This window comes from Ahaetulla prasina, chromosome 4, assembly GCF_028640845.1.
Source record: "Ahaetulla prasina isolate Xishuangbanna chromosome 4, ASM2864084v1, whole genome shotgun sequence".
In the NCBI taxonomy this organism is placed as follows: Eukaryota; Metazoa; Chordata; class Lepidosauria; order Squamata; family Colubridae; genus Ahaetulla; species Ahaetulla prasina.
Window position 1 is genome coordinate 41,553,005 of NC_080542.1, and position 13,090 is coordinate 41,566,094.

The window sequence follows — 13,090 nt, forward strand, 5'->3', positions numbered from 1 at the left end:
CAATAAATCACTAGAGATGTGCTATGTTCCTTCTTGCTTCAAACGCTCTACCATCATCCCAGTGCCAAGAAGCCCACCATCAAGGAACTGAATGACTACAGACCAGTTGCTCTAACATCTGTAGTCATGAAAACCTTTGAAAGGCTAGTGCTTTCCTACCTGAAAACCATCACGAATCCGCTCTTAGACCCCTTGCAATTTGCATACCGAGCAAATAGATCAACAGATGATGCTGTTAATATGGCTCTGCACTACATCCTACAACATCTTGAGTCTCCAAAGACCTATGCAAGGGTCCTTTTGTAGACTTTAGTTCAGCATTCAATACCATCATTCCAGACATTCTTCTAACTAAGCTAAACCAGCTACAGGTACCGGAACAGACTTGTAAGTGGATCACAAGCTTCCTAACAAACAGGAAGCAGCAGGTGAAGCTAAGCAAGATCACATCAAATACCTGTACAATTAGCACAGGGGCCCCCAAGGCTGTGTGCTCTCCCCACTTCTCTTCTCTCTGTATACCAATGACTGCATCTCCAATGATCCATTTGTTAAGCTACTGAAGTTCGCAGATGACACAACAGTGATTGGTCTCATTCGAGACAATGACGAATCCGCATATAGACGAGAGGTCGAACGACTAGCCTTGTGGTGCAACCAAAACAATCTGGAACTGAACACACTCAAAACCGTAGAAATGGTGGTAGACTTTAGGAAAAACCCTTCCATACTTCCACCTCTCACAATACTTGACAACACAGTATCAACAGTAGAAACCTTCAAATTTCTGGGTTCTATCATATCGCAAGATCTCAAATGGACAGCTAACATCAAAAACATCATTAAAAAAGGACAACAAAGAATGTTCTTTCTGCGCCAACTCAGTAAGCTCAAACTGCCCAAGGAGCTGCTGATCCAATTCTACAGAGGAATTATTGAGTCTGTCATTTGCACCTCTATAACTGTCTGGTTCGGTTCTGCAACCCAACAAGAAAAACACAGACTTCAGAGGATAATTAGAACTGCAGAAAAAATAATTGCTACCAACCTGCCTTCCATTGAGGACCTGTATACTGCAGGAATCAAGAAGAGGGCCGTGAAAATATTTGCAGATCCCTCGCATCCTGGACATAAACTGTTTCAACTCCTACCCTCAAAACGACGCTATAGAGCACTGCACACCAGAACAACTAGACACAAGAACAGTTTTTTCCCGAAGGCCATCACTCTGCTAAACAAATAATTCCCTCAACACTGTCAGACTATTTACTGAATCTGCACTACTATTAATCGTTTCATAGTTCCCATCACCAATCTCTTTCCACTTATGACTGTATGACTATAACTTGTTGCTGGCAATCCTTATGATTTATATTGATATATTGATCATCAATTGTGTTGTAAATGTTGTACCTTGATGAACGTATCTTTTCTTTTATGTACACTGAGAGCATATGCACCAAGACAAATTCCTTGTGTGTCCAATCACACTTGGCCAATAAAATTCTATTCTATTCTATTCTAGAGGACTCTGCGTGCTACATCTGGCACATAAGTTCACTATCGCCTAAGCCAGGGGTAGGCAACCTTAAACACTCAAAGAGCCACTTGGGCCCATTTTCAAAAGAAAACAAAACACTGGGAGCCACAAAACTTGAGTGGGCATGGCCAACTCGATGTCTCTCACTCCCACCCAATCATATGACCCCCCAGCCACACCTACCCAGGTTTTGTGGCTCTGTTTTCTATGGGAAATAGGTAACATCTATCTCCTCTCTCTCTGTATCTTTCTCTCTCTCATCTTTCTTTTATCTCCCTCTCCCTCCCTCCCTCTTATCTTTCTCTCATCTGTCTTTCTTTTTCTCTCTATCCCCCTATCCCCCTCTCATCCCTTTCTCATTTCTCTCTCTGTTTGTCTCTTTTTTTCTCCCCCACCCCCGCAGGTCTCTCTCTCTCTCTCTCTCTCTCTCTCTCTCTCTGTGTTGCTCTCTCTCGCTCCCTGCCTTTGTCTCTTCTCACTCTAGGAAAGGCCTGCAAACTCTCTTTGGGGCTGTGGGGGGGGGGAGGGTGCACATGAGAGGAGGAGGAGGGGGAGGAGGAAGGAAGCCTCCGCCGCATGTTGCGCTCATTGCTCCGCCAGCCCAGCTTTTGCTGCAGGCCAAGGAGAGGGTATTGGTCTTTCCCCCCCACATGCCCCACGCCAAAGAAGAGCCAGCCGGGCTTCTCCTTCCCTCCTCCTGCTCAGTGCTACTTTGGGACAGAGGAGCGTGCGCTGGAAATGCGTGTTAGGGTGACATCAGAACATGTCTTGACCTCCAGTGATTGCCCATAACTCTCCGCACTCCTCCAGGCCTGTCTTGCTGAGGGGGTAGCAGCTCTGATGCCTCTGCTCCCCGCCACCATGGCCCCAGCCATTGCTACCCAGGGAAACGAAAGCAAACAGAAATATAGCTCTTACTGAAAGAACTGAGATCAGGGATGGCACAAGAAACAGAAAGTGGTGCATTCCACTGCGAGAGCCAGACCACGCCTCTCCGCCATCCAATTTGCCAATGGAGGCAGTTCTGCCGGGCCATTTCCCCCCCCCCCCGGCTATTGTGTTCGGCAGGGCAGAGGAGCACTTCCCCATGCTGCCCCCTTCTTTCTCTTGGCCCTGCCGACAAGGGAGGAGGAAGGCCAGGTTTGGGGGATGTCCCCCATCCCACAAGATCTGCCCCCGCCATTCTCTCCCAGGCGTCTTTGCTGGTGGCAAATGTACCAGGCGGAATGCTGTGCCACGTAAAGGCAAGTGCAGGGGCACTTTGCTCCTGCACTAAGGGTCTGACCATGCCACTTCTGCGACAGGGTAAAAGAGAGTTGCAGCAGAGCCCAAAGAGCTGCATATGGCTCCAGAGCCACAGATTACAGACCCCTGGCCTAAGCAAACAGGCAAATATCTTAAACCACAATGCCAAGTTTCAACTGTGTGATCTTTGACCAAAGAGGAACTAAACATAGGCTGGGTAGCATTATACCAACATAAGCACTGGGATACTAGGCGTATTGTGTCTACATATTACTTAGCATTGTTCTTGCATCCAATTAGATGTACAAGATAGTTTGTTGTAAAATCCAAATTAGTTTACGTCATATTGATTACTGTCTATTTTGCACTTCAAAGTCCCAAAGGCTGTTTTCTTCTCTTCTTTTTCTAGAAGAGGCCCCCCTACCTTGAGTAAAGGCATCATGTACCCAACTGGCACCTACGTTGGGAGCCCCATCATTCAACACAACATCCACTTTCCACGTCTTCAGCTCCTTGCGCAAGGCCTGAGGAGAAAGACAGCTTAAATATCCTCATGACAGTGAATAAATGCTGCAGCTGCCTGCTAAGATACTTCTGATTCTATCAATAGTAACCCACTGCCATCTTGTGGCAAATGACGATGGAGAAACAAGGCAATCTTTTATCCTGTTTTTAAAATTAATATTATTTTTTCCCCGAGGTCTTAGACTAATTATGCAATTTTTACAGTACTGATATTTTAACAACATAAAGTCTATTAGGATTTGTTTTTGTTTGATGGATTACATGCCATCGAGTTCTTTTTGACTCCTAGCGACTACTCAAGATGGCAATTTTTCTATTGCAATGCTTGTATGATGAAAACCTGTGAATGAAGGTGCCAAGTGCAGGGGAAGCAGAAGCCAAAACTAGCAGCTGTCAAGGCAACAGCATATGGGAATCATACAAAATAATTACCTGGCGACACTTCTCAGTAGTGATGTCTTCCTGCAGTGTTACCACATTAGGGATGGGCTTGATGGGGACCAGATCAACCCCTGAAGATGAAAAGAAGGGAAAATAAAGAAGCAAACAAGACAAAAGAAAGCTACCAAAGATGTAATTCCAGGCATTTTTTCCTGTTTTCTCAAATCCACTCTATTTTTTAAAAAAAATTATCACATGTTCCTGTGATGTTTTAAATGTTATAAGGCACCTTGAGTTTTGTTTTCTTGTTTTAATCGGAGGTCCCTATACACCAGCTAGATATCAACTTACAACAGGGGTGAAATGTTATCAGTTTGCACCAGTTCAAGAGAACCGGTAGTAATAAAAGCTACTGGTTCCAGCGAACCAGTAGTAAAAAAAAAGCTACCGGTTCGTCCGAACCGATATTTATGACGATCAGTTGTGCTGCACATTTATATCCTGCTTTCTAGCCAATCTAAATCGTATGGCACAGCTGTTTCCTCCCACCACGCTGTTCTACTTACCTTCAAACGGCTTTTTCTGCATGAAGTGTGCATTTGGTGCACTGTGCATGCACACATTTGGCACGCACCGCACATGTAAGTGCAGTGTGCATTTGGTATGCACATGCACAGTGCATGCATTTGGCATGCACATGCACAGTGCATGCATTTGGCATGCACATGCACAGTTCATGCATTTGGCATGTACTGCACATGCACGCACACAGCACGTTTGGCACGCAGCGCGCACGCAGCGAACCGGTGGCAACCCACAAAGGATTTTACCACTGATTTACAATCACAACCGGGACCAGAATTTCCAATACTAAGAAAGGGGGTTGTTAACTGAATTGTGCCCAATTTTACGACTTTTACCAGTTAAGCAAATCAAGGATTACCTGTAAATTTATTTTTGTTTTCTTCCCAGCAAGTACAGAGTCTGCTTTATTCAACCAAATGTTGAGCCACTGCTGCTAAAGTAATTGATCTACTGACTTGTTGCCCAAGCCTGATGTCATGGGCTGAGGGAAAATAAGTGGCCCAAACTCACCCAGCTGGCTTTCATGGCTAAGGCAGGATTAGAACTCAAGAGTTTTCTGGTTTCTAGCTCGCTGCCCTAATCAGTAGATCAAATTGGTTCTTATCTTATAAATCTAAATAAATAATAAGACCATACTGCTTAGATCTGCACATAGACAACATCAATACATTATGACACTCTAGATTCTTGGGAAGCACTTAATGCATATGAAAGATAACTCCAGCTAAAAAACTAGCAGCTATTATTTCCGATTCTCAGAATTTATGCCAAAATCTTCTGTTTTCTGAAACTTTATGCAAGCATTGACTTGTACTTTATTTATGGTATAGTATTATTCACAAAATGCTATCCTCCTTTTGGTGCTATGTTTTTGGCTAGTCAGTAATTTTAATTCCTGTTTTGACTCAGATAAGTTAAGCGAGTACAGTAAATACTCTCCAAATTTCCTGGCTATTATTATATTAAGAGTCTACCCCGGCCACTGCCCTTTTGGAACTGGGCTGTGCAAGCGGTGGGGGATCGCTCTTGTGTGTGCAGCTCTACTTCTGAGAGCGGCAGGCATGTGTGCTTGCGCACAAAGCTCCATTTGTGTGAGCAGTAGGCACATGTGCCCACTTGCACAAATGGAGCTGCACATGCAAGCACGTGTGCCTGTTGCCTCACACAGAACCATCCCTCTCCCTCCCACACCACCAATGCTGCTGGGCTACAAAGTTAGAAAGATTGGGAATTGCTGGTCTATATGATTTATACAAGTAATACTAGACATCAGTGAAAACAACCTGTGCCCACAAACAACATGCAATCTTCACTTTTTGGATTACTTCAAGACTACTTGGCTAAAATTTTGCAGGAATTACATCCACATATAAATTGGCTTAAAACAAGTGCATTAAATTACTGCTAGGCTTAGCACACTAAGTTTAAGTTGATCTTAAATAACCCACGCATGATCCCATCCTAATTCCTCTTATAAAAAACGATAGAATCTTTCAGTCTCACTTCTCTGGGGATGTCACCCCATTGCACTAGGCTCCCTATGGCTTCAGCAATCAAATTGTTTTATGCATAGGTCCTTCAACTGTTTTGCCCACCTACAATGTATGATTATTCTAAAATGTTACATCACTTTTTTTTCCTCATATAATCACAATATACTTCCCCCTGCTTTTGCTGCACTTCTACTAGATAGCATGTTGATAGAGATCAGCTCATAGACATTGGCTTTGGAAAAGGGCTCATGTCTTTATTCTAGTAGAGACATCTGGTGGGTCATGGCAAAAAATACAAAACCTGAAGCCATTTGGTTCTTTTATTTAATTATTTTTGTCCTAGATCATTCCTCTATCCATGTTACTCACCGATAATAAGACTGGACACTGGCATAAATTTTGAGGCCACCTGCAGCCTGTAGATAGAACAGAATCAGATATAACTCTAAGCATCTCTCAGTCATCAATGATATTGGAAAAGTGAGAATTGATTTCTAAATTAAGAACAGATTTTTATCATCTGTGTAGGATATGAGAAAATTCAAAAATAAAATAGTATGTAGGTATATAGGTTAGAAATGATATAAGTGGAGATTCAATTTTGCCTAAGTATGGGGGTTGGACTGGATGACCTGCAACGTCCCTTCCAGCTCCGCTGGATTTAAATTTAAATTCTGTTAAATTTGTTAGACATTATTCTGCTTTAAGATAATGGAGAAGAGACATGCTGAAAATGTAACAATGTTGTGTTAGAATAAATCTTCTTTGTTTGAGGTCAGTTAGAAAGAGGCCCAGCTATGTGGACATTCCTTAATGCCAAGGCAATAGAGATAAGGAAGAGCCATGCTTGCAAAATATTTTATGGGTAGTAAAAGGGAGGTATTGAAAAACATGAGATTAGAGAAAGAGATGACATTGTTTCTGAAGGCCCCCCAGATTAGCTGTGATCGGTCACTGGATCTGATGTAGGAGGGGCATGAGGGGTGTTATGATAGGGAACTATAAAATGTGATGCTTTTGAAATTTCAGATGTGGCTTCCTACCTCAAACTCCTTGTTGAGATCTGCTGGGATACCCACCCTATTTTGCAAAATAGATTTTAATAAAGTCTCTTTGTTTTCATAATCCATGCTTGTTGGCTGAATTCATTTCCAACATCTGCAATCTAAAATCTTCTAGTGTCATACTGGAACAGATTCTTTAAATGCCAACAGAAGAACATGCAACTACTGTTTGAAGTGAATGAGCTGTGGACTATAAAAATCATAGTTCAAATCTTAGTTGAAGTGTTATCAAGACAAATTACTCTATACTACTCCATATCCACTTTTGAAATACAGAAATATGAACTCTGGCCTATTTTACAGTGTTGTAAGAGTATCTTAAAGTCTTTGCAAACCAAAGGCCACAAACAAATTAATGTTTGATACTGAAAGATATTCAGAACACAGTGCAACTTATATGCCAAATTAGATTTCTGGTATAAAGAAAAGAAATAGTTTTTTTAATTAGAACTTATTATGATGTGGATAAAATGCAAAGGAAGATTTTTCTTCTTCTCTTATACTGAGCATCCAGGATCAACTAACGAAAATAAATGCTTTTTTTCTACAGCACTTAGTTAAATGTGAAATGACCACAAACGACAAATAACGGGCACCAATTTAAAAAAGTTTTTAAAAAGGCAACAGAAAAATCTATGGTAGAGCACAAAGCTATTAAAAGCTATATATGCTGCCTCCAAAATCAAAGGCATTAAGTCCCTGAATGCCAATGGCAGCCAGATGAATAGAAAATGTCACCAGGATCATGTTGGCTTCCCAAAAGCACCTGCTGGACACTCTGTAAAGACAGGCTAGATTTATGTTTGGCTTGATCAGGCGTAAAACTTCTTGTATTCTTAAAACGTAAAAAAAATTAACCACAGCCCTAATATTTTATTACCTAAAATCCTGAAAATCTGGGAAGATCTTCCCAGAGTGTTCATTGTATATATTTGAAGGGTTCCTTTTTTAATTTATTGGATTTAATTATATTTATAGCACTGTACCTCCAATGGAATCAGCATCATGATTCATTTATGCCTCACTGATTTCAAGAGCTGAATTATAAATAAGGCTAAAATTGTAACCACCTGTCCCAATCTATATTTATATAAAATATGTTAGCAATTGTAATTACTAAAATAGTTGCTCCCCCCAAAAAAGCAGAGAGATTTCTCATTGAAATAAGAACATTCTTTTCTTATTCAAAACAGTAGAGAAATACAGATAATTCCTATTCCTGGGTATCATGATCATGCATTTGAGTATGATTTAGCCATTTTGCCATACGGATGGACTGGGAACATACATTTGACTTACCTATTAACTTGCCCTAATCTTGTGGACCCACTTCTAAAGCATTTGGAACACTTAAGAAAATCTGCAATAATATTGCCTTGCTCTATGCAAAATCTGTTTCTGCAGATGGCCAAATGTTCCTAATGTGCTTAATTCTTCACTGGATAAGGAGAATGTATGAATAAGAGGACAGTTTAAAGTAGTGGCAAGTCTACTTGTCTAAGTGTATCTAGACTATGTGCATCAACAGCAGGAGTATAGTCATAGAGACGATCCGCAAACACAGTTCAAATACTTGAACTGAATACTAACCATCCTCCAGGAGCAGCACATAGATCCAGCAAGGCCCTTGACTTTGGGAGGAATTGGAATTTCCGATTCAACTGGATCAACTTAAAAGAAGAACGTGAGCGAAATCCTGGAAAACAAAGGTCAACATCAGGCACAGTTCCAGCTATAGCTATGAGGCTCAAACTCTACCTCAGCAACATGAACAGTGAGCTTTAAGAAGTCCAATTATAATTTCAGAATTAATTCACCAGGTTAAAAACACAAACCAAAAAAACATACCTAGCACCAGCCCCACAATAACGATAAGTGATATAGGGTTAAGCTCAAACTATGAGCAGAAAAACTCAGATTCTAGTCTAACTCAGTCACATATGTTCATTCTCATTCTTTTTCTCAACCAATCTATCTCACAAAGTTGTTGCTTGGGAAGGAATGGGAAAAGAGCGCTATCTATGGCTTGAGGTCTTAAATTCAAGGTGGAATAAAAATCAAACAAGTATGTAAATAAGCATAGGCAGAACCCCTCCCCCCCCAAAACAACAACAACAACAACAACAACAACAACCCTAAGAAGAATGAATCATAGATGCCATGATTCAGGTCACCATCCCAGTGATCCAAAAAAGCACTTAAAGTTGACCAGGCAAAGTGCTTACATGAATTATTTGGGAGGCAGTATCACTATTAGGCAGTAATGTTAAATGGGATATCTTTAAAGCAAGGGTCTCCAAACTCTAGAGCTCATCAATTCCTTCATGAAGTTTCAGATTGTTCACTACCCCTCAAACATTATATTAAAATAATTTAATAAACTCTACTTTAATAAATACTACAAATGATAAGAATAGTAAAGATAACACACTGCTGTTTTCATTGATGGCAGACCTTGGATAACCCTGTTTTACTACAAATGATAATGATAATAAAGATAACACACTGCTATTTTCATTGATGGCTGACCCTGGATAACCCTATCTTACTGCCAGGATCTTACCTCAGGACTAGGGACTAGCATGAAGGTCAAGATACTCCAAAAGATTCTAATTGGAATACAGCCACTTAACTCTCTTTTTGACCCTAGCCATTTATAGACCCAGTTGAATGCAGAATTCCAGAGAACAGCTAGAAGAGATAAGAATGCATTCTTAAATGAACAGTGCAAAGAAATAGAAGAAAACAACAGAATAGGGAGGACCAGAGATCTATTCAAGAAAATTGGAGATATGAAGGGAACATTTCATGCAAAGATGGGCATGATAAAGGACCAAAATGGCAGGGACCTAACAGAGGCAGAAGAGATTAAGAAGAGGTGGCAAAATCACACAGAACTATACAAGAATGAGCTTAACATCCCTGATAACCACGATGGGGTGGTCACTAACCTTGAGCCAGACATCCTAGAATGTGAAGTCAAATGGGCCTTAGGAATTCTGAGCAACAACAAAGCTAGTGGAGGAGACAGTATTCCAGCTGAGCTATTCAAAATCTTAAAAGATGACGCAGTAAAAGTGCTACACCCAATTTGCCAGAAAATTTGGAAAACTCAATAATGGCCACAGGATTGGAAAAGGTCAGTTTACATTCCAATTCCAAAGAAAGGCAATGCCAAAGAATGTTCAAACTATCGCACCATTTCACATGCTAGTAAGGTTATGCTTAAAATCCTATAAGCTAGGCTCTAGCAGTATGTGGATCGAGAACTACCAGAAATACAGGCAGGATTTCGTAGAGGCAGAGGAACTAGAGATCAAATTGCCAACATACGCTGGATCATGGAGAAAGCTAGGGAGTTCCAGAAAAACATCTACTTCTGCTTCATTGACTATGCTAAAGCCTTTGATTGTGTGGATCACAACAAATTGTGGCAAGTTCTTAAAGAGATGGGAGTACCAGACCATCTTATTTGTCTCTTGAGAAACCTGTATGCGGGTCAAGAAGCCACAATGAGAACTGGACACGGAACCACTGATTGGTTCAAAATTGGGAAAGGAGTCCGGCAAGGCTATATATTATCACTCTGCCTATTTAACTTATATGCAGAACACATCATGAGAAAGGCGGGGCTAGATGAATCAAAAATTGGAATTAAAATTGCTGGAAGAAATATCAACAACCTTAGATATGCAAATGATACCACTCTAATGGCAGAAAGCGAAGAGGAACTAAAGAGCCTCTTGATGCGGGTGAAGGAGGAGAGTGCAAAAGTTGGCTTGAAACTCAACATTAAGAAAACTAAAATCATGGCATCCGGCCCTCTCAATTCCTGGCAGATAGATGGTGAAGAAATGGAGGTAGTGACAGATTTTATTTTCCTGGGCTTCAAGATCACCGCAGATGGGGACTGCAGCCAAGAAATTAAAAGATGCTTGCTCCTGGAGAGGAAAGCTATGGCAAATCTAGACAGCGTACTAAAAAGCAGAGACATCACCCTGCGAACAAAAGTGCGTATAGTCAAAGCTATGGTTTTCCCAGTTGCAATATATGGCTGAGAAGGTTGGACCATAAGAAAGGCTGAGCGCCAAAGAATCGAGGCCTTTGAACTCTGGTGCTGGAGAAGACTCCTGCAAGTGCCTTGGACTGCAAGGCGAACAAACAAGTCAGTCCTAGAGGAGATCAACCCTGGCTGCTCTTTAGAAGGCCAGATCCTGAAGATGAAACTGAAATACTCTGGCCACCTAATGACAAAGAAGGACTCACTGGAGAAGAGCCTAATGCTGGGAAAGATTGAGGGCAAAAGAAGAAGGGGAACAACAGAGAATGAGGCGGCTGGATGGAGTTACTGAAGAAGTAGGCATGAGTTTAAATGGACTCCAGAGGATGGTAGAGGACAGGAAGTCCTGAAGAAATGTTGTACATGGGGTCGCGATGGGTTGGACACGACTTCGCAACTAACAACATTTATAGACTCTTTTGATAGTCCCACAAACCCCTTGATACTGAACATGTTGGGGATCCTTGCTCTAAAAGCAAAAGAATGCCAGCTCATTGTGGCGAATACTTATCCATAAGTTACTGCTTTGCTCTGGCAACTGCTTGTATATAACAACTTTGAGGAGATTTTTGGTTGAGATCATTTTTTACCTTTTTTAGTCAACTTTACAAAAAAGAAGATTTCATTCAGCCTTCCATCCTTTATAAGGTAGGTAAAATGAGGACACAGATTGTTGGGGGCAATAAGTTGACTTTGTATATAATATACAAATGGATGAAGACTATTGCTTGACATAGTGTAAGCCGCCCTGAGTCTTCGGAGAAGGGCGGGATATAAATGCAAATAAAATAAATAAAAATAAATAAATAAATAAATTAGTTAATATTGTGTTTGGTCACAACTTCCATTCTTCCAGAACTCATGCTGGAATTTGTCACATAACACATTAGGAAGGGATTTGAATCAGGAAAGGTTTTTATTGTTGCATTCTGATTGCCAGCCATGAATACCTGACAGAAAGAGAGTAAGGCCTTTTGACAATTAATAAACACTTTTGTCTAATCATTACTCAAAGCTATTTAGTCAAAACGCAGTGCCACGGATCTTTTTATGTAAAAAAAGATCAATTCTGGGACGCCAAGAGAGCAGTCAGGGCGACTATTCCCCTCTCTTAAGTATCAATGCTGAGTATGGACAGAAATCTATTTTTGCCTCCTGGCGGCCAAACTCTCCAAAGTCGTTGCGAAAAAGAAGACAATGTATGAAAAGCCCATTTTCTCACCAGTCTCTTTAGCCAGATGATAAAACTTGTCTCTTCGGCTCTTTCCGATTTTCCCCTTCTTGCCCATCTCGACTAAGAATCAGCGGCCGCAGCAACTCTGACCAAGGGAATCCCACGTGCGCAGAACCTGCCGTGACTCTCCTCCCTCCCTCCTAGTTCTTCCTCTTCCTCTTTTTTTGTTGCGTGCCACACATCCGTCTGAAGTTTTTTTCCCCAGCCATTTTGTGTCAGTTGCCCTTTTTCCTCTCCTGTTCCAAAGCAGCCGGGAGAAAACACGAAATATATGTAATATTTTCCCAATCATATTAACACCGAGATACAGGAAATCTTAAAAAAAAAATAGCTGCTCATGGTGGCCGCCTGGATGTTTACAATTTAGACCTGGTAATAGATAGAATGTAACCTTGAGGATTTTTCGAACTACATTTACCATTATCCAGCCACCATCTGTGATAGATGCATAACCTGCATTCCGAAATTACTGTAGAAGGTGACAGCTACTCAAATTCAAACCTTTATTGTCAGAGTACAACATGTGTGCAATGAGATTGGCTGAGCCTCTCTTCGTGCAACTCCCCCCCCCCAAACACAACTCACAGTGAAAGACACACACATAAAAGCTACACATTCGGAACGCTAAATTTGCTAGCATTTAATTCGGTTTAAGTCTTGCTGAAATTAAGAAAGTCAAATGCTTTCAAGGAGTCTATTTATAAATTTAATTACGCCTGAATCCAAATATTATAAAGACTGTTCTATACTGGTATCTGTGTTTGAGGTACCCTTATTTCCCACATTCACGAATCGTACTTAAAAGCCAAACTCAACCCTACAAGCTCACTTCCAACGAAGTAAAAATTTGTTCCAAAGTCCAAGAGGCTCGATTTCCGGGGCAGCTTTTCCGCGGATGAAGCACCAACGCCCCTGTTTGTTTAGGCAAGAGCCAGGAAAAGGAGGCGCCACGTGCTAGTGCTG

The 13,090-nt window shown here is 41.2% G+C and overlaps 1 protein-coding gene across 1 annotated transcript in view; it reads right to left on the reverse strand.

Moving 5' to 3' along the window:
- The window catches only part of FTSJ3 (FtsJ RNA 2'-O-methyltransferase 3), a 34,819-nt gene extending 21,729 nt beyond the window's left edge, over positions 1-13,090 (reverse strand). Inside the window, exons 1-6 of the mRNA XM_058183337.1 lie at positions 12,957-13,090; positions 12,116-12,363; positions 8,424-8,529; positions 6,139-6,185; positions 3,743-3,822; positions 3,210-3,309 (exon numbers count right to left, since the gene is read on the reverse strand). Coding sequence (XP_058039320.1) covers positions 3,210-3,309; positions 3,743-3,822; positions 6,139-6,185; positions 8,424-8,529; positions 12,116-12,182 — 400 coding nt within the window. The 5' untranslated portion in view covers positions 12,183-12,363; positions 12,957-13,090. The remainder of the gene's footprint in view (positions 1-3,209; positions 3,310-3,742; positions 3,823-6,138; positions 6,186-8,423; positions 8,530-12,115; positions 12,364-12,956) is intronic.